Source organism: Silene latifolia, chromosome X (assembly GCF_048544455.1).
Source record: "Silene latifolia isolate original U9 population chromosome X, ASM4854445v1, whole genome shotgun sequence".
Classification (NCBI taxonomy): domain Eukaryota; kingdom Viridiplantae; phylum Streptophyta; class Magnoliopsida; order Caryophyllales; family Caryophyllaceae; genus Silene; species Silene latifolia.
Window position 1 is genome coordinate 314,292,093 of NC_133537.1, and position 21,035 is coordinate 314,313,127.

At 35.3% G+C, this 21,035-nt stretch overlaps 2 protein-coding genes and 1 long non-coding RNA gene across 4 annotated transcripts; 1 reads left to right on the plus strand and 2 right to left on the minus strand.

The window, feature by feature from the left end:
* Positions 1 to 1,872: 1,872 nt before the first annotated feature.
* On the minus strand, positions 1,873 to 2,274 carry LOC141620566 (uncharacterized). Its single transcript, XM_074437404.1, has one exon. It carries the CDS (start codon positions 2,272 to 2,274, stop codon positions 1,873 to 1,875), a length of 402 nt encoding a protein of 133 aa, XP_074293505.1.
* An 8,042-nt stretch (positions 2,275 to 10,316) lies between these two features.
* LOC141617616 (uncharacterized) lies at positions 10,317 to 11,389 on the minus strand. The gene is made up of 2 exons (XR_012531152.1): positions 11,302 to 11,389; positions 10,317 to 10,731 (listed from the first exon to the last, which is right to left on the minus strand). It is a non-coding gene; the product is annotated as an uncharacterized LOC141617616 (long non-coding RNA).
* Positions 11,072 to 15,831, plus strand: LOC141617615 (protein NTM1-like 9). Of its 2 annotated transcripts, none has more exons than XM_074434791.1 (5): positions 11,072 to 11,439; positions 12,296 to 12,576; positions 13,272 to 13,634; positions 13,715 to 14,113; positions 14,750 to 15,831. In XM_074434791.1, the coding sequence occupies exons 1-5, from the start codon at positions 11,271 to 11,273 to the stop codon at positions 15,626 to 15,628; spliced, it is 2,091 nt and encodes a 696-aa protein (XP_074290892.1). In that variant the 5' UTR covers positions 11,072 to 11,270; the 3' UTR covers positions 15,629 to 15,831. The 2 variants fall into 2 exon arrangements, with proteins under 2 accessions (XP_074290892.1, XP_074290893.1); XM_074434792.1 differs by having other exon boundaries at positions 13,272 to 13,511.
* Positions 15,832 to 21,035: the final 5,204 nt, after the last annotated feature.

Genomic DNA, 21,035 nt, shown 5'->3' on the forward strand with positions numbered 1-21,035 from the left:
GGGTTGTTTACCTTTACTCTTATCATCTCTTTCTTGCTTCTTTTTCAGATTAGTACACTCAGAGATTTCGTGTCCTTTCTTCTTGCAATATCGACAAAATTTAGAGTTTTTACCTCTTGATTTTGACCTGGCCGTACTCTTACTACTACTACCTCTTTCAAATGTTCTCCCTCTAACAACCAAACCTTCACCCGATTGTTCAGAATTAATTTCAATATAAAATTTTTCTTTTGATAGGAGGTGAGACTTGACATCTTCAAAGGATAATGTAATATTATTACCGTATAACATGATTTCTTTAAAGTGTTTAAATGAGGGTGGTAATGAGACAATGAGTAGGACAGCTTTATCTTCATCATCGATTTTAACATCAAGGTTCTCCAAATCTATTATGATAGAATTAAACTCATCTAAGTGTGTTTTTACGGGAGTACCTTCTGACATACGGAGAGTGAATAAACGTTCCTTGAGCCGAAGCTTATTTGCTAGACTCTTGGTCATGTATAGAGATTCCAATTTAGTCCACATGCTGGCAGCGGACGTCTCTTTAATGACCTCACGTAAAACTTCACGTGATAAACAAAGTTGAATCACGGACAACGCCTTCTCATACATTTCATCCCATTGTTCATCTGTCATAGTGGATGGTTTCTTCGACTTACCATCTAAAGCCTTCTTTAAACCATTTTGTATAAGAACAGCTTGCATTTGAACTCTCCAAATGGCGAAATTAATTTTACCATCAAATTTCACTATGTCAAATTTTGTCGACATTATGGAAAAATCTCAGTTGAAAATAAAATGGCTCTGATACCAATTTGTTGGGGTACAGAGTACGGAAGCGAATAAATTCAACCAAAGATTTAAGAGAAATAATAAAAAGACAATAAAATAACACCAAGATTTTTAGGTGGAAAAACCCTCTTTAAATAGAGGTAAAAAACCACCGGCGAGAGAGCCAAATATTTCACTATAATGTTTTATGGGAGTACAAGTATTTCCTCGATGGCCTATAGAAGATGCCAAATAAATTACTCTCGGAGGGTTAAATGATATTGAACACCCACAATGATATAATATAGAGAGTAGGAATAAAGAGGAATAATAATGAGAAGTATTATATTGTAGTTTTGCTGTGATGAATATTTTGTGGAGGAATACGCAAGTATTTATAGTATTCTTTGGAGTAAATGTTGAAGTGCGTTAGCATAGCATTTTCATCAGGTTGCATGCATTATCTTAACTCCATCATCAGTTGCATGTGCATATGCATTAATCTATCACAAGTTTCTCACATTTTCATTACTACTCGTATGTTTCATAATGAATTGAGAAACATACTCTCATTAATTGAAAGTAGTAAAGGTGAGGCACACATAACTCCAACAATCATGAATGCATTAAAGAGTTCTAGTCGAGATTGAATTTCAATAGATAAAAATTGATAATTATTTATTTATTTTTAAAATTAATAAAATATATAACTGTTAGACTTTAATATTTAAAAATTATTAAGGTGTTTTGCAAAATTTGGAGTCTCTAACGGTGCCTGAAAAAACCCTCTTTTATATATATACATTGATTATTATTATTATTATTTTTTTTTTTTTGCAGAAAAGCTTTGGATCTTTTTATTTCATGAAAAACATAAAGTACAAGATCCTTGCCACTCTTTCCTACAAAGGAGACCAGCAAAGTCCCCTAAGATAAAAGAAAATAAAGACCAAGGATAAAAAACCTACAAATGTAATGCTCCATACAAACGTAAAGTCACTACTTTCTTAATAACAATACTAATGGACTCAGCCGAAGACTTGACACCATTAAAAATCCTATTATTGCGCTCCTTCCACAGATAGTAGATAGTGGCCATCAAGCTTGCTCGTAGTCCAGGGAATAAGTGTTCAGGGGCAAGGAAACCCACTGAGCAATGGTTGTAATAACCTGCCTGGAAAAATCACAATCAAAGAACAAGTGATGAATATCCTCACATCTGTGCTCACATAGTGCACATCTATTAACCATGAACAGCCCTCGAGAAGTCAGCTTATCCACCGTGGGAAGTCCATTATGCAGAACCATCACAGCAGTGAAAGAGTGCTTGGGATGGCAGCCATCTCCATGTACCTGCTTAGCCCAGGGGACTGAGTCCTTTCTAGTTCTGATATAATCATACATGGAGCCCGTACAGTATCTCTGATGGGAAGTACAAGAACCCAACAACTGAAGTGCCTGATCAGAAGAACCAGCAGTGTGCAAAAGAAGGTCTTTCATTTTTAGCACATTGTTCTAGTACCAAGAGTTAGTAATGATCTGATGTGTATCCCATAAACTAACCCCTTTCAAGACATAAGTATTAATCCACCTAGTCCAAATGCAGTTAGGTCTATAAAAAAATTTCCAAACCCATTTGATCATTTGTGCACAATTCCAACTCAATACCTCTTTAATGCCTATCCCCCCTCTAATTTTGGAGAGCATAGCAACTGCCATTTCATGAACACATGCCTACGAGCCCCATCCTCAATACCCCACAAAATGTCCTTGCAAATTTTGGTAATCCTCTTAGCTATGCCCTTAGGAAGAAGTACACTGGCCCCCCGGAAATTATTGAGCCCAAGGATGACTGAGTTAACCAGTAGAGTTTTGCCTGCATAGCTCAAACTAGCATTAGCCCAGTGCATAACCCTACCCTTGATCTTGTCTAGAAGAGGTTGATACATACCCTGGGTAATCCGAGCATTAAACAAAGGGAGACCCAAATACCTGAAGGGGAAGGATCCCAAACTGAAACCAGTAGCTGTCAGAATAAGGTTCCTTACCTCATCAGTAACTCCTCCAAGATAGAGATCAGTTTTGGAAGGATTAGCATGAAGTCCAGAAAACTAGCTAAACTGATCCAAACACTTAGTAACTGCTGTAACAGAAGGTAAGTCTCAACGAGTAAAGACTAGAAGGTCATCTGCAAAGACAAGATGAGTAAGGCTCAACTGAACACATTTAGGGTGATAGGAAAAGTTAACAGCCCTAGGTAGTTTTCTGAGAAGCCTTGACAGCACCTCCATGCAAATGACAAAGAGATAGGGAGAGAGTGGATCTCCCTGCCTCAAACCACATTTCCCAGGAAAAAACCCATGAACCTCACCATTGATAAGAAGGGAGTAATGTGGGGAGGTAATGCAGGCCATAATCCACTGAATAAACTGAGGAGGGAACTTAAGTAAAGTCAGACTATCCTTAAGAAATCCCCAATTAACAGAATCAAAGGCCTTCCTTATATCCACTTTGAGCAAGCATCTTGGAGTGAGATGAGCACGGCCATACTTAGAAACCAATTCATGAGCTAGCATTGTATTGTCAAAAATATCCCTGTTATCCACAAAGGCAGCTTGTTCAGGGCCAATAATGGAGTCTAGAACATGTTGAAGCCTATTAGCAAGGATCTTGCTCACTACCTTGTAAAAAGTGGTGCAACAAGCTATAGGCCTATAGTCTTTAACAGTGAGGGGTCTCCATCTTAGGAATAAGCACCAAGAGGGTGGCATTAGCAGCCTTGGGCATAAAACAGGTCTGGAAGAAATCAAAAACTGCAGCTTTGAAGTTAGACCCTACCTGCTGCCAGGCATCCAGAAAGAATCCTGATGAATATCCATCAATGCCAGGACTCTTATGCCTATCTATGGACTTAAGGGCATCAATAATCTCTTGCACTCTTACCTGCTGCACAAGAGAGTTACAACAGTCAGAGGGTACAGTATCCTGCATAAAAAGAGATAGAGGCAGAGGTAACACAGGAGAGGAAGTGCTCAACAGAGATTTATAATAGGAGATAAAGCCCAATGAAACTTCCTTAGACCCAGTACACTGCTTCCCATTCGCATCCTGAATAATTCCAATATTATTCCTTGCTCACCTATCAGCTAGTCTTGAATAGAAAAATCTAGTGCTTATTATTATTATTATTATTATTATTATTATTATTATTATTATTATTATTATTATTATTATTATTATTATTATTATTATTATTATTATTATTATATATTAGTAATTAGAACACTCTCCATATATATACACCACATGAAACATCTATAAATACTATTAAAAGGCTAGCCTAAAAATGCCACATAGACAATGCCACATTGGATGGAAAAAAGCCACGTATACAATAACATGTGACTTGGCAAACTAATATGACGTGGATTATCCAATTTATTATTATATTGCATTAATTTAATTCACTTATTTACTTTAAAAATCCATCCATATTCCATTAGATTTAAATTTAATTAACTCAAAAAAAAACTACAATAAAAAAATACGCATTAGCTATAAGTTAATAATTTCAAGATATTTCATATGGACTACTATTATATGTATTCGAAATAAAAAAAAATTGAATACATAAGAAATTAAGAACGAAGAAGAATAAATGAAGTTAAAAACAAAAAAAATTGTATTGTCACTAATTCACTACTTTTTTTTTGAAAGGCATTAAGTCACTATTATTGTTACTATAACTTTGTTGTATATAGAAGATGTTTTACAGAACTAATTAATCAACAAATAAGTATTAAAGATCATATAAAATATTTTCTTAAGAAAATGTAAAATATATGAAAAGGAAAATATTTATTTAATTTAAGTAATTTACAAACAAATTCTGTAAATATTTAAGTGAAATTAAAGACTAATAATAGAATTTTAAAAGGGTAGAAATACCGTATTTAGTTCATGAAATTATTTCACGTAAAGGATAAGGTTTTGGAAAATATAAAATATATGGAAAAGAAAATATTTATTTAATTTAAGTAATTTACAAACAAATTCTGTAAATACTTAAGTAAATCTATACAATATAGTTAAAAGGCTAGATTAAAGCATTTAATTTAATTTCACATGGCATTAGCATTTAATATTTTATACCCCATTAATTTCCATTAATTTTTATTGACTGTTTAATTATTATTTATTAATTATTATTAGATTATTGGTTATTTGATATGATTCTTAAAAAAAAAAATTGAATGATTACTAAAAGTCCTTACAAAAATGTCATTACATATTGTGTAACATACAAATAAAGAAAATCAAAAGACATCATTAATATTCTTAAACTAAATGTATATATTAAAGATTTGATGAGTTAAAAAAAAACCAAAAAAAGATGTAATTTACCAAAATTCACATAAAAGTTTCATAATTTACAATTATATTTCACATTTTAATTGAAATTTTTGGAAGATAACATAGATGTTAGTGAATCGGTTAAATTTTTTCATATTAACACAACTCATAAAATTAAAGTATATTTATTTATTTCTTTAAAATCTATATAATAAATAGTATAAAAAGCCTAACATTGAGTACACTTTTAAATGACATTTGATTTGATATAACCACATGATTTCAAGAAGCCATATTACAAGTCTCATCATATCATCATTATTGTCTTTTATGTCCCCTAATATTTATTCTTACAATTACAATATTAAAAAAAATTAAAGAAGACAACAAACGTTTTATCTTCTTTCACTTCAATACTTTATTCAATTCACCACAAGCATTTAACTATACTTTTCATATTCTTTCTCCATAACTCATTTCTCAAGTTTCTTTATAATGATTCATATTTTTAGTTTACCTTAAATCTTTTGATGATATTATGACTTCTTAATTACTACTTTTTTTTCTTGAGATGATAATGTTTATTCCATGAGCACAACAATAGACATGCATTTTTATTATAATTTTTTATCACCTCTGACTCATTCGTTTTTCTCATGTTCTCTTTTTCATTATAAGATTTTACTATATTGGTCAAACTTATTTGATAATATTTTACATATACTCGGTATATCTTATGCAATTTTGTATTTCGTTTACAGTTGATTTTGGCATAATACTAATTTGTACAATTGATTGAATTTTCAGGAGCATGACATACTTGGAGATCAATACGTGCAAATGACAATCGACAAGTATGTGGATTTTTTAAGAGGTAGCATAGTATTTCTCATTTTTTTTCTTGGAATTTCTTTTTTTGGGAGATTTTTTCTATTTTAATTATTAATACAAAACTCATTTGATAATGTTTTACTTATACTTGGTATATTTTATGCAATTTTGTATTTTGTGTACAAATAATTTTGGCATAATACTAATTTGTACAATTGATTGAATTTTCAGGAGCATGACATACTTGGAGATCAATACGTGCAAATGACAATCGACAAGTATGTGGATTTTTTAAGAGGTAGCATGATGTTTCTCATTTTTTTCTTGGAATTTCTGTTTTTTTGGGAGATTTTCCTATTTTAATTATTAATACATGACAATCGGTGAGTACAGAACACAATTTAAGAATTATCATTTTTTTTATTTTAGATATTAGTTCAATATCAGATAACACAATATTTGATGTTGGAGGATGTGTTCATATGGATGATCAAATCTGAAGCTCTTGAATGGAGTAATCACCATATTGAGGATGTATTTTTATGTCGTTGACATTTTAATTGATATTAGCCTATTTATTTTTGTTCCAATAATTATGCTAATGTTTTTAGCCTATTAGTTATTCTTGGCCTTTTAGTTGTAGTGATAGTATCGACACAACATCGACGGATAATCTTACAAGAGAAAAAAAAACCATCAAATGATAATTAAATTTGAAATAGAGAGACACGTATTCAATGTATTCAATTACTATATTAGTCTTACTTCATTCACTTTGTTAGGCTATTTTTCTTTTACCTATTGAAGGAGAAAAAATTGACCGCCTTTGGTAAATTGGCGGTTAAGAAAATCTTCAATCTCCGGAGCACCAATATCTTGAAGTTACATAATACATAACCCATGTATAAGTATTAATCATTATTTCTATATAAACAACTTATGTCTATATACATGTAATTAGACTATTTAATTTGAGTATGATGAATCGAGAATGCAAATCATTACTGAATTTACGAGTTAGCATAAATCATGAATCATCAGAGCAATGAGCAACGTCATTCGTTCAAGAAATACATTCAAAAAAACTCTCTACTAAATGCCTAAATCCCATTAATTTACTAGGTTGTTAATAGAGGAGAATAAGAGTTACTCATGATTAGATTTTTTTTGTATCTTTTACAAAGACCCACATTTTAACGATAAATACACTGCTTCTATTCCCCACTAATCTCATATTATTATTGTTTATATTACCGTGTTATTATGTTCAATCTCATAATTTCCATCCTATTTTATCGTCTGCAATGTTTCCAAATCAAAATCTATTTTATATAAGTAGTATTAATAAAAAAAGAAAATTTTCATAGGACCCGTGATTTTTCACGGGTTTCAAAACTAGTTAGTCTATCAATTAGAAGTTAACTTATATTTTCTCTTAACATTTTAGAACCCTATATAATTTACGGATAATTCACGTGATACCCCTGAAGTTGGCCACTTTGCAAAAAATACCCAAATTTTTTATCCGAAAAAATTAAAAAGGTCATAACTCGTGTTTACGAACTCAGAAAGTGAAGATTTTTTTTTTCAAATTGATCATATTTCCGAGTACCACGATTTGAAAAAAAAAAAATTGACGAGTTTGGATTTCGTGACCAGGAGATATGCTCACTCAAAGTTTGTTCGGTCGAAAAAACTTTGACGCACAATAACTCCTAGTAGCGGAATCCAAATGCGACAATGTTTTTTTCAAATTGTAGTTCTCGGAAAGATGAGCGATTTGGAAAAAAAATTCGTCATTTTCGGAACTCGTAAACACGAGTTATGACCTCTTTAAGATTTCCGGATAAAAAATTTGGGTATTTCGTGCAAAGTGGCAAACCTTTGGGGTACCGCGTGAATTATCCGGATAATTTATTTTCTTCTCTTTAATTTTCCACTACTCAAGTTGTAATCTTTACTCAATATTAGTGTAATTGCTCTCTAGTTTAATCTTTGGGTTGTAATTTGAAAATTAGAAGAAGTTTATCTTCTTTTATCATCCAAGTTTGTTCCTTTCCTCTTTATTTGTACAATTTCTCCCTTATTTTCATTTGTTTACATTTCTCATCTTATTTAATTACTCTTTGTTCAAGTCACCATGTTGTTTGTCATTGTTTGCATATTGTTTCCTCTTATTGTTGAATTCTCACCCATGAACATGTGTGAGTAGTCTTATCTAGGGTCTAGAGGGAACTTGGGTAATTAAAGGGGATGAATTTGGGTTGTTAACTCTTTAGTGTGGGTGATTATGTGGTTTCTACTCTCATGCATATGAAGTGTTTGTAGAAATATTTGAATGAAAGTTGGAACATTTCCTTGACATGTTTGGCTTATCTTGGTGCATTATGCTACTGGATGGTCTTAGAAGTGTTTATTGAGATGTTTAAATGAAAGTTGGAACCTTTCTTTGACATATTTGGTCCATCGTGGTGCCTATGCTATTGGATAGTCTTTATGCCTTGTTTGTAGCAAGTTCACCTTAATCAAGTGACAACTTATTGAGTAACGTAAGGTGACTAAGAAATTAGTCTTAAACCCTTGACCACTATCATCACCCATCTCTTGTTGGACCTTGTTTCCCCCTCTATTTACCCTTGTGAACCTAAAGACCCTAGCTTTCCTTATTATTTTTCCACATCTTGTTTTAGCATTCGTCTAGTTTATCATTTGCTTTAGTTTTCATCTAGTAGTTAGTATAAACCCAACTATTTGCATTGTTTGACTAAACTAAAGACTTAAACAAACCAAGTATCTAACCCCCCGCCATCCTTGTGGATTCGACCCCGATTATACTACTTTAATCGGGTAATTTATAAATAGTTTTTGAGCCAGAAATGACGACTAGAACCGGTCATCACCGTTGGATGCTTGGGTTTATTATGTGCTTAGGACTTTAGGAGCCATAGTCTCTCTTATCGGAACCGGTTCACCCATGGTGTTAGATTCTTCAAATTCTCCAAATGGATTCTCAAACACTTCAAAAGTTTCTTGTTGATCACTTACTTCTACCGATGGTGTTTCTAATAAACCTCTTCTCCTTAGAGAATTTAGTCTCCTTGACGTAGCTTCAATTTCAAGATCAATTGGGTAAGTTGGTTGACCTCGTCTTTGCCGCCTACTCATACAAAATACCTACGTGCTCGAAAGAAAAGATTAGTAACAAAAGGACTTAGTCTAAACATGAACTAAAACAATTAATATCTTGCCTTTGCTCCCCGGCAACGGCGCCAAAAACTTGATGGTATGAGTCTTAACCTCGCAAGTGCACGTATCGTTGCACTAGTAAGGGTCGAACACGGGAAGCAAAATGAGACTACTAATCGTTCCGTCTAATAGTTTAGCTAAGTCTAATAAGAGCAAGTTAGGGGTATTATCTAACAACTAAGCTAAATAACATGTAGTAAATAAACTAAGTAATGCTAAGATCAAGAAACAAGCGATTGAATATGGATCTAATCGATAAATGAGAGGACTAGGGCGTGACTTCAACCACCAACGCTCGTGATTCACCATTCAATTTCGTTATTTAGTTGTCAAAGGGTAGATGTCGGAAAGAACGCATCTAGGTCGCCTATTCTCTCCCTCTCGGGTTCACAATAGGACACTAGTACTATTAATCAAACTCCCTTCCGGGCTCATGGATCAAAATCCCAATTCTAGGGTCAAGGCTCACCGAAATTGGCCTATTTCCGCTCACCTCTCACCAAGACTCAAGTCATTAGGTCTGCGATAGTCCCCGGTCATCCCACTCCCTCTCCCAAGGGTCGATTTCAAACCGATAACTAAAGACACCCTTCTCAAGTTCTCCCTCCCGGGTTCAACTCAAGTAGGCAACTACTCTACATAAAGTGCATCAACTCCAAGCCTAGCCAACTTCCTTTGACAGTCAAGCGTCTAAAGTCAACTACAAACTTCATGGAGCAATAACAAGTCAATCCCCTTAGTTAACCCAACAAATCCTCTTTTAACAATTAATTTAGTGAAATCAAATAGGTGAACAACTCATATTGGGGGTCAAATCACACCCTAGTAAATAGACTACTCACTATTCATGTTTGTTGTGGCAAGACAATTAATAAAGTTGGATGCTTTGGCAATAAACATGATGATAATATGATTTCTACAATAAAACATGTAATTGGCAACAATTATGATGACAATATACTAATTAAACCTCAATTAAAATGGAGTTAAACAAAAAGATGGTAACTTTAATTATAAGCAATGTAACATTCAATAACAAGAGAAACACAAACTAAGGAAAGTAAAATTGATGAATAAAAAGAAAATAAAGAATAGTAAAGGAAATATGCCAATAATGAATAAAATGAAGAACAAGAGATTGAACTTTCTCTCCCAATATTTTTTCCAACTACTCACTTTTGATCTAAAAACAAGTATATGGAATTATGTTCTCTAAAATTAGGTCTAACTATTTATACAAAGAGGTTCAACAACAAGATTACAAAGGTCGAATTTGAAAATAAGCCCAACGGCCCTTTATCCGGCGTTCCCAACGCCGGCCGCACAAATGAACGCCGGACGGTGGGTGATGCGACTTGCTAGAGGAGGATACGCCCACAAGGCTTATTCGATACACCCCATGAGGTCCATTTGTACCTTGGTTGAGGAAGATACACCCACAAGGCTTGGGATAGCTTCAAGACGGCTTCAAATTTTCGCTTCTCTTCTTGCAAATAGTTCCGTCCTCCATGCGACCTCTTACTTCACCTAGAAAAGCGTGAAATGTTATGATAATCTTGCAAGGCAATGTGTAAAGTGGGTAAAAGCAAATTGATTATAGACTAAGGCTAAATTAGCTTAAGAGTGCAACAAATTGAGATAAAGTGAAGGGTTTTTGGTCAAAATTGTAGGGTGATAACGTATTTATCAGGGTGTTACACCCATAGTTCACAAACTCGAAATTGAGCCGAAATAACCGAACCCGTAACCTGCTCGCATGACCCGTTTGAGAGGTCTACCCAACAGTCGACTTCTCTCCTTTTTTTTTTTTTTTTTTTTTTTTAGGTTAGAAAAATTCTCTCCTCTTCCTTACTCAGCCCTTCGTACTCAAAAGACCCGAATGTCGTCAAACTGAGTCACTAGTCACTTTAAAAAGTGCACACAAACCCAAATGACTAAATGAGCAAAAAGAAAACAAAACCCAGATAATAATTTTTGCCTTAATTGACCTTATTTCAATGTTATAGGCTTATAGCACCATAAATTGAGAAAAAGGTTGAAACTTTGAGTAAAAAAAAGTAGAAAAAATGGGAGGTTTAAGCATGTTGGAGAATTTACCACTTGGGTTCAGGTTTAGGCCTACTGATGTTGAGCTTATTGATCATTATCTTAGGTTGAAGATTAATGGCAAACATGATCAGGTTGCTTGTATTAATGAGGTTGATATTTGCAGGGTTGAGCCTTGGGATCTTCCTGGTAATTACACTCATTTACTTTTTTTATTATTTTTGTAATTTCTCTCCCTCTTTTCTTGGTTAATTATATATTCATGGTATTCTTGTGATCTTTTTAGGTTTGATTTGTTACTAGTATTGTAAGGGGTTGGTTCATGATTGATTGTTCAGCAAGGGTTTTGAAATGTACAACCTTCATCGCAATCATTTGTTTACCTTTAATCAAAATACCCAAATAAAAATGTAGCCAGTTGATTGGGCCGGAGGTAGTATTTTTCAGTTAGTCATATCATCTCTGAATACATAGTCAATTCACGACAAACGACAACATTGCCCCTTGCCTCAATAGTTCCACTTCCCATAAATTGCTTGTAAGGGGGTCGAATGTCCACAGCCTTACCCTTGTACTAGCAACACGAAAAGACCTTTCTGAATGACCTTAAATGAACATTGTGTTGAGAACTGCCTCGAATGACGGTTGCACATTAAAAAGAAGCGCAACCAGTTTTGTACGGCACTTTTCTTTGTTCCATAATAATCGGAAACCAAAGAATAATGAGTCTTTGTTTCAGTTACTCGTCTATATTTCATAAACGTATCTGTTTCTCATGAATTGAAGGGATGACATATGAAATGTGTTTTTAATTGCTGGTTGTCGCTAGTTATTTGCTTGGTAATTTACTAATTTGATGCTCATAAACTCTCATTTAGAGGGTCAAAACCTTAAGCATGTATATGAGCAAACTTGAGCTAGGAATGGCATCTTTTTTTATCATTCATAATGTATTGTGATGGTTAATAATGTGATAAGTAGCAAATTCTGTAAGCAGTTTTTTTCGGCTGATAAAGGGTAATTTTGTATATTTGATTTGCTTCAGATTTGTCAGCTATCAAGACATATGATAATGAATGGTTTTTCTTCTGTCCTCGTGACCGGAAGTATTCAAATGGTCAGAGGTCAAACCGAGCAACTGGAGCGGGGTATTGGAAGGCCACTGGCAAGGACAGGACTATTAAATCAAGGAAAATGGGTTTGATTGGGATGAAGAAGACCCTTGTGTTTTATACAGGGAGAGCGCCGAAAGGGGAGCGCACCAGTTGGGTTATCCACGAGTACCGGCCAACTCTGCAGGAGCTTGATGGTACAAATCCAGGGCAGGTATATCTCTAATCTAACTTTCTTATGAGTTACATCACTTACATGTAGTTAAGCACTCAATTCTCACTCTTTATTATACTGTATGTTTTTGTCTGCTTCAGACTGCTTGATAATGCTTATATTGCTCTGAACTTCTGAAGTACGGTTGGTAGTCTCTGTCTATCAGGTTATAACTCGTATGGAAACTGGATTTTGTACTCGGGGTAATGTTGTTGTATCAAGTTGCTTTTCTGGACACTGGTCTGACAACCACTACGATTGTTACTATGGAAACTCTCTGATTTTACGTAATTTCACCTCACTCAAGACTTAGGAGGAAAATGATATCCCACAGAGAAGAGTGATGGAAGATATAAGGGGCGGCAAAAAAATCTTCTAATAATACATTGTTATCTGTCCTGTTATCCATGCCAAATGTGGCTGGCATTAGCTATATGGTGTTATGTGTTACAATTTAAGAATTCAGCTACTTATCTAATTGTAGCTGGACATATTTTTAAAGTTGCTTAGTAAGAATTCAGTTGTAATTACTGATTGGCGATGATGGGAAATACATATGTAAAAATGCTGCTCTAGTTTGAGTGCATATTTATGCTAAATGCCAATTATAATAAATTTATGGGTATGTTCTTCAAAGTTTATTAGCTGAACTCCTGGTGCTGTAGTTTTTCTAATCATCTTTTTTTTTTTTTCAGGGGGATTTTGTCCTCTGTCGCTTGTTCAAAAAAAGTGATGAGCTGAAAGAAGATGAAAATGATGATGGTTGCAACATCGATGAAATGGAAACGAGTGTTTTATCTCCATATCCAACTAATATCTCACAAGAGGATGCACGCTCTGGACCAGCTGCACGCTCTGGACCAGCTTTTGTACAGGCCTCTCCAGGGTCTGTTGAACAACCTTTAGAGCAACATAAGACATTAAAGAATCTGATGGTAAAAACTTCTGATAGTTTAACATCTGAGGCTACAAAGCCTACAATACCTGATTATTCTCATAACCATATCCATGGCAATATTCGTGACAAATCTTATGGCAATGAAGAAATAGCTCACGAGGTGATTATTTCAGAAATTTGTTTTATGTACTTTTGGATTGTCGCCATTTAATTTTACCGACTTAAATTTATCCTTTTCAGGTGAATTCACGTATTGCTGCGACTATCCCTCCCGATGCTCCTTGTGAGACAAGTTTTCCTGCGACTGAAGTTGTGGAATATAATCATGATGATTTCCTGAAGTTGCAGATGCACTCGAACCAGGGTATGGCTGGCATGGAAGCTCTTTTCACTACAGATATAGGTGATGGTCAAATTGGGTTCCACTTTCAGGACATTGATGGAAGAGATCCTATATCCAACTTCCTTAATTCTGTAGTTAATCAAGACGACCCTCTCCACTTGAGAGTAGATAGTCATGGCGCTCCTTTGAATGAAAAAGAAATGCGAGAGGATGCTGATCTAATGCGCTGGAAGAAACCACCTATCTATAAAAGTGGATCATGCAGTGGGTCTGATGTTCAAGTACCTCATTTGCAGGTAAGCTATACATTCCATGCTGCTGTTGATTCTTGTTCTAAATCTCAGAGATGTCCTGTTGTGTTAGGAAACTCGTCACTATGTCTCTGACTTGGCTACTGGTCATGACCTAATTGGGAAAAAAAGGATAACTACATAGTTCATACCTCGTACATAACTACCAAAATTTGCCTACAATTACATTCTCCAAAGTCGGATTCAAGAAAAAGTGATGAAATAACTAAACTACCCTTTGGCTAAGAGAAAATATAGGCATTGCAATTGGTATGAAAAGTGGTGCTTCCTTAACTAGGGGGAATATGAGATCTTCACTTTTTTCAGTTACCACAGTTACGGGATAATTAATTTGGAATAGACTAGCGAGGAAATGAGGACAATGTAACCGGGATGGAGTAAAAATTGTCAGATGCTATAATTGTTCTGCTGACTATTTTGGAATTCTGTATTCTGAATGGAAGGAAGACTGTATCGACATCACCTCAAATTTGGCAGTGATTTTCAAATGAGTTACCGTGAAGAGCTTAACCATTGTCAGACACAGTCTTTTTTTTTTTTTCTTTTTTTTTTTTAATAGCAATTTCTCATATTAGATAAAGAGAAGCCGAAGCATGTGATGATCTTGTTTCTTTCATACAGCATGACATTGGTCGCATTGGGTGCAAAACCTCTCACTGTAACGAACTGGAGTTGAGTGCGAAACCTGTAAAGAATAGCGCTTACACGGATAATGAAGATCTCTTCTCTGATGCTGCCCTGGAACGTTTCTGCAACCTATCTAATGTAGACGATGAATTCTTTGATCAAAACAGCGTAGTAAAGGCTGAAGATGGTAATTACATTGTTGGATCCAAAATCCAGCTAAGATCCAATGGGCGGCGTACAGAGGCACAGCCTACAAACCGTGTGCATCAGGGAACTGCATCGCGGAGAATAAATTTAGCAACAGATGCTGAGGGCAAAGTCCCCCAGGCTATAGAGAAGGAGACCGATTCAACAGCTTTCGAGGGAAGTTGTTTGTCCATAGAATCTGAGGAGAGAGGCATCTTAGATCAGAGCTATTTTACTAGCGCTTCTCATGGGGATCTCACATCCATCGATGAACTCAATGACAATCCTGCTCCCACTCACGAGAGAAGCCCTTCCATAAATGATGGTCAAGCTGAAGCTGATGAAACTGGAATCAAGATCAGACCCCGTCTCCGCAATATTCATCTTGTCCCCACAAACTGTGATAAGCAAGGTGCCGCCTCGAAGAGACTTCCTTGGCAAATGCTATCTTCTGAAAGCTCTGATGCTGAAGATGATAACAGTAAACCATTGGTGGCTGATATTAGCAATTTGTTTGAGGAGATTGGTCAGAACTGGTGTGCTGATATTTCTGATATACAGCCAAAGTTGATGTCGAGATCGATGGGATTCAGATGGCGGTCAGCTCTGTATATTTGTATGATACTCTTATTCATGGTTGCTTTCTCGTTCATGATCTTCAAACTCGAAATGCAATTTATTTTGTGAATATGCCGCTAGTGTAGCTGTAGATAGGTCTGTGGTTAGGCTGTCAGGTTTCCTCTTATGATAATATGTGATGCAGAATACTTGAATCTTCTTTTGGTAGACAGTATTGTCTCAATCTACGATGTTACTCATTTTATACCGTATAAGAGATTGTTGTAGACATCAACTTAATGTTAAAAAGCTCTAGCTCACTTCTGTGATTTTATTTTGTTGCCTCCAATCAAGTAACTAACAAAACCATCTCATACAATACTCATGCCTCATTTATTTGCAGCAAACATAGTAGAAATAGGGCAATCATGCTAATTTATTTTTACTGCGTGTTACAGATTTCCAGTAACAAACTCATTTTACTCGACTACTTGACCAGCGACTATAAAAGAGGAGACTAAATGTTACTGCTTATCATTTATAGTTACTTGTATGAAATTATAGGAGACGGGTTTATATATAATGTAACATAAACACACACAACTAGATATCTAGTTGAAAGTATGAATTGGGTTCCCTGATCATCAAAGAAATAAACAGTAGCAGCGCGCTTATCTTCAGCATCGTTATGAATATGTTGGAGTATAAATCCACTTGTGAGTCCCACATCGGTGAAAAAGAGAGAGATTGTCTATCTTATAAGGCCTAGGGGTGTTTCTCCCATTGCCAATTGGTTTTGGGAGATAAGAGCATTCTTGGGTTTGTGAGTTAGACTTCTCTCCTCCACCGCGGGTAAGGCCAGACCCATCTCGTGTTTATTAGAATACATGATCTTATTCAAGATTGCATGGTTCAAGGAGAAACCTCTGATAGTCTGTTGTCCTGGTGCCCTGACTGAAACTACAGCCGGAGGAATTTTGTCACCCCCTTCAATTTGCGTTGTGCCAGAGGAAAATGTGTATGGTGGATTGGTGGCCCATTTCTACCAAATACTGGGACCATGAGCTTTATACAGGTCCCTCATAGCTCCATTCCATATCAGACATTTATTCCACCTTGTATTCCCATTTCTAGATAGTTATATTACTAGTATCGATAAACTCATAGTGCATGCCAGAGGCAGTTCTAGGATTTGATGGAAGAGGGTGCGTAAAATTTTTTAACAATGAAAATATTGAATTATATGAAAAAAAATATTGTTTAGTTGGACAAAATGTATGATATATATAACATTAAATAAAAATGGTTCAATACAAGGATAGAAGTCTAGACCTGGCAAAACGGGTCAACGAGACGGGTTCGGGTCGGGCCAATTCGGGTCGGGTTAATTCGGGTCTCTCGTTGAGTTCGAGTTAATTCGGGTCGGGATGAGTCTTTTCGGGTTTCGGGTTTGTTGTCGGGTCTGTTTCGGGTCAAACGGGTTGGGTTGTTTCGGGTCGGGTCATTTCGGGTCAATGAATAATAGAGAAATAGCCATTTCAAGTCTTTTCGGTTCAATTAGAGTTATATTTTGTCGGGTCATTTTCGTGTTTGGTGGTTTTGGATCGGGTCATTTTCGGATCGGGCCAGTATGGGTCAAGAAAGCTCGGGTCATGTTCGGGTCGGGTCGGATCAATTCGGGTTTTCGGGTCATATTCGGGTGATGTAGTTGGGGTCACTTCGGGTCTCGGATCGGCTTTTTCGGGTTGGGTTGCTTCTGCCAGGTCTAGATAGAACTCATGACCTCTAACTAAGAAATAGTTTTAATAACCACTAGACCCACATAACTAATGTGATCATCCCCCTACTACTAAGAGAATAAAAATTCTCTTAGTTTTCCCTCCAAAAAGCATCTAGCTAAATAAGGTAATAAATAAAATTTTCTTTCATTACATTATTATCTTTTCAATAAATATATTCTTATAAATAAACTCTAATTTTTTAAATAAATTCATAATTATGTTTTTTTCATTAAAATAAAATAAAATTGGTATTAAATTATAAAGTATAAGTTGTTAAATTTTTCAGTAATGCAATGATTATTACTGTAGAGAATAACTTGACACATGATTACTATTAGCTTCGTGACAAAAAACATTCACTAAAAAAATTCACAACTTAAATAATTTTTTTATTAGTTTTCCATTTCAATTTTTTTTGTTTCATATCAAAATACAATGGAGTGAACTGATAAATATTAATGAGGTGCAAATTTTAAAAGTATAAATCCTCCTATGTACTAAGAGAATACAACTTCTCTAAAGTTTCCATCCTAAGTGCTCAAACTTATATATGGAAACAAATTAGATTTTCATTTATTAAACTAATTTTCCATTTAGAATAATCTATACATAAAAACCGTGTCTCTTATTATTAACTTCGTGACGAAAAAAGTTTTTTTAAAAAAATTTGATGTAGTTAAAATATTTTCAAAAAAAAACACAATTCATGAAATTATTCAATTCTTTTGATTAATTTTAATATTAGTTATTTTTTATAAAAATTCACGAGAAATAAATCTAAAATCTATAACTAATACATTAAAATTTAAAAGACCTATATTTACCGCGCATTTGCGCGGGATCTACACTAGTTTACTAAAGAATACGATAATTATTTTTCGGGAAAGGCGCCTGCACCCCCGCCAAAAACGCCACTGGTGCATGCATACGATATAAACACGTAGGCTCCGTTTGGCAAGGCATTTCAGGTACCTGATTTGGTCAAAGTAGCTTATTTGACCAGAATTTTAGGTAACTTATTTTTTTGTAAGCGTTTGGCAAGTAGCTTATTTAACCAAATAAGCTACATGAAATGAAATGCTACCTAGAGTAGCATTTGAGATTTCAGGTACCTGATTTGATTTAATTTTCCGTTTTTACCCCTTAAATTTATACTATTAAATAATTATCATATCCTTTTACGTTATTTCATCAAAATCAGTTACCTTTTCAGTTAGTTTACCAAACACTTTTTTATATAATCAGCTACCTTATCAGTTCTTAATTTCCAGCTACCTTATCAGTTACCTTTTCGGGTTTTAGTTAGTTTTTCAGTTTTCAAGTACATTTTCAGGTTTCAGCTACCTTTTCAGTTAGTTTTATCAAACAAAGCCGTAATGTGAATGTACGGCGTACACTACTTATACATGAGTATATTTTAGTGAAAATTACAAATTACCACCTAGTATTTATCGTATTTTGTAAACTACCACCTAGTATTTCGTTTATTACAAACAACCACCTACTTTGCGCCGTATATATCCAGACTCCCACTGTATTTTATTCCCGATTATCATTAAACTTAATTCCCGATTCATTAAGTGAATAAACTGTAAAATGACCAAAATACCCCTATTTTTACTAACTTCAAAGACTCATTACCATCTAATTAAAGACAAACAAAATCAAACCTAAACCCAATCTACAATCAAAATTTATTTTATCTGTTAAGAATAAAAATCCAATAATCTCATGTTTCAAGAGAAGCAACCATCATTCACGATCCATCTTACCCAATCTCAACAATGAATTTTATGTAATTTACGTTGAATTGCTATAAACATTCCACAAAATACAACCCCACCACCCCCTATCCCCCCTCTAATCCACCTGACCACCGCCAACCATGCCATCGTCGGCCATCATATCGGCCTGAATCCCAGAATTAGAAATCCCCAAAATCCCACCAAATCAAACCCTAAAAAAAAATGGAACCAGATGTAAGCATAGAATCAATATGCACAATAAGAATAGCAGTAGTACCAATAGGTCAAATAACACCATCATTATTCAGAGAATATGCATCATTATTAACACTTCATTCTAAAGTTGATCTTTCTTCAATTTCTTCTTTTTATATTGAACATCAGAAATCACCTTTTAGTCATCAACCTTGGGATTCTGGTTGTTTAAGATTTAAGTTTATACTTGGTGGATCACCTCCAAGTCCTTGGGAAGATTTTCAATCTAATAGAAAAATTCTTTCTGTTATTGGTATCTTTCATTGTCCATCCTCGGCCTGCTGCCTCCGAAAATGACGAGCACTATGACGCCGACAACGGTGGTTCTAGGCTCATAAGCACGGCGGTGTCAGGTTGTTTGAGGTCCGACGAGTTGGTTGTCGACCTGGGTTTTTTATGTGCTGGTGTTCAGTGGAAGAGGCTCAATGGTCGACCATGGTGGTCGAGGCTGCTGTTCGGAGTTGTTTAGGAGTTAACAAGGATGGAGCCCGGAGTTGTTGGTGGTGATGGTGGAGTAATAAATTTTTGGTAATTCAAGGATTTTTTTTTTTTGACTGGGCAATTTGATGGTGATGAATGATGATGATGAATTATTAGGGGGTTGGTGATGAACTTGTTGATCTTTTATTTTTAGTGGTAGGATGTGTTTTGAGCAAGTTGAAGAAAGGCTATTTTGGTCTTTCTATAGTTTATTACGGAGTAGTAACTTAATGAGTCGGGAATTAAGTTAAATGATATTCGGGAATTAAATACGGTGGAACTTTGGATATATACGGTGCAAAGTAGGTGGTTGTTTGTAATAAACGAAATACTAGGTGGTAGTTTGCAAAATACGATAAACACTAGGTGGTAGTTTGTAATTTTCACTATATTTTAATCAAACGACATGATGCGAATACCTACTGAATACATGACAGACGCGAGTCAATTCATGGTTCTCTGGGGTCGAGCAAATTCCACCATAACCCAATTCTAGTTGATACCTTGATACCTTTACCAGTCTCCATGTGACTTGCTGGTTGAGACATTGGTGCATCAACCTCAAATCACCGGTTCAAGGCTTGGCATGCACATTATTGTGCGGATGATGATTATAACAAGATACCTTGATATAAACCTGGCAAAAGCAACCCAATCCGATTAACCCGATCCAAAAGGCTGACCCGAGACCCGAAAACCCGAAATGACCCATCCTGACCCGAACATGACCCGAGCTTTCTTGACCCGACCTGAAAATGACCCGATCGGAAACTGAAGAAACCCAAAGTTACACATGTGAGGGTTGTCCCACATTGATAAAAGAAAAGAAGAATTACTACTTTATAAGGCAAGGGGTTACTCCCTCTATCGTCAATTGGTTTTAGAGTGAAACCCTCTTGGGCCTACGTTGTGGACTTTTTCTCCTCTGTTTGGGTGCGGCTCAGGCCCGTTGTTGAATTTAACAGAAACCACCAAACCCGAAAATGACCCGACAAAATATAACTCTAACTGAACCGAAAAGATTTGAAATAGCTAATTCTCTATTATTCATTGACCCGAAAATGGCCCGACCCAAAACAACCCGACCAACAAACCCGAAACCCAAATTGACCCGACCCGAACCCGACCCGCTAACCCGTTTTGCCAGGTAGTGGCTTAATATTTTTGGATATTTCGGAAGCTCGTCCTTTTTTTTTCTCAAGAGACTACTTTAATTTACTCGTTTACATCGAATAATGAAGTCGATGATGCAAAATGTGGCGGGAATATCTCCAT

Coding starts and splice junctions, on each gene's coding strand:
- LOC141620566 (XM_074437404.1), bottom strand. CDS start 2,274: ATGAAAGACCTTCTTTTGCACACTGCTGGTTCTTCTGATCAGGCACTT.
- LOC141617615 (XM_074434791.1), top strand. CDS start 11,271: ATGGGAGGTTTAAGCATGTTGGAGAATTTACCACTTGGGTTCAGGTTT. Junction 11,440..12,295: donor TGAGCCTTGGGATCTTCCTG/GTAATTACACTC, acceptor GATTTGCTTCAG/ATTTGTCAGCTATCAAGACA. Junction 14,114..14,749: donor TTCAAGTACCTCATTTGCAG/GTAAGCTATACA, acceptor TCTTTCATACAG/CATGACATTGGTCGCATTGG.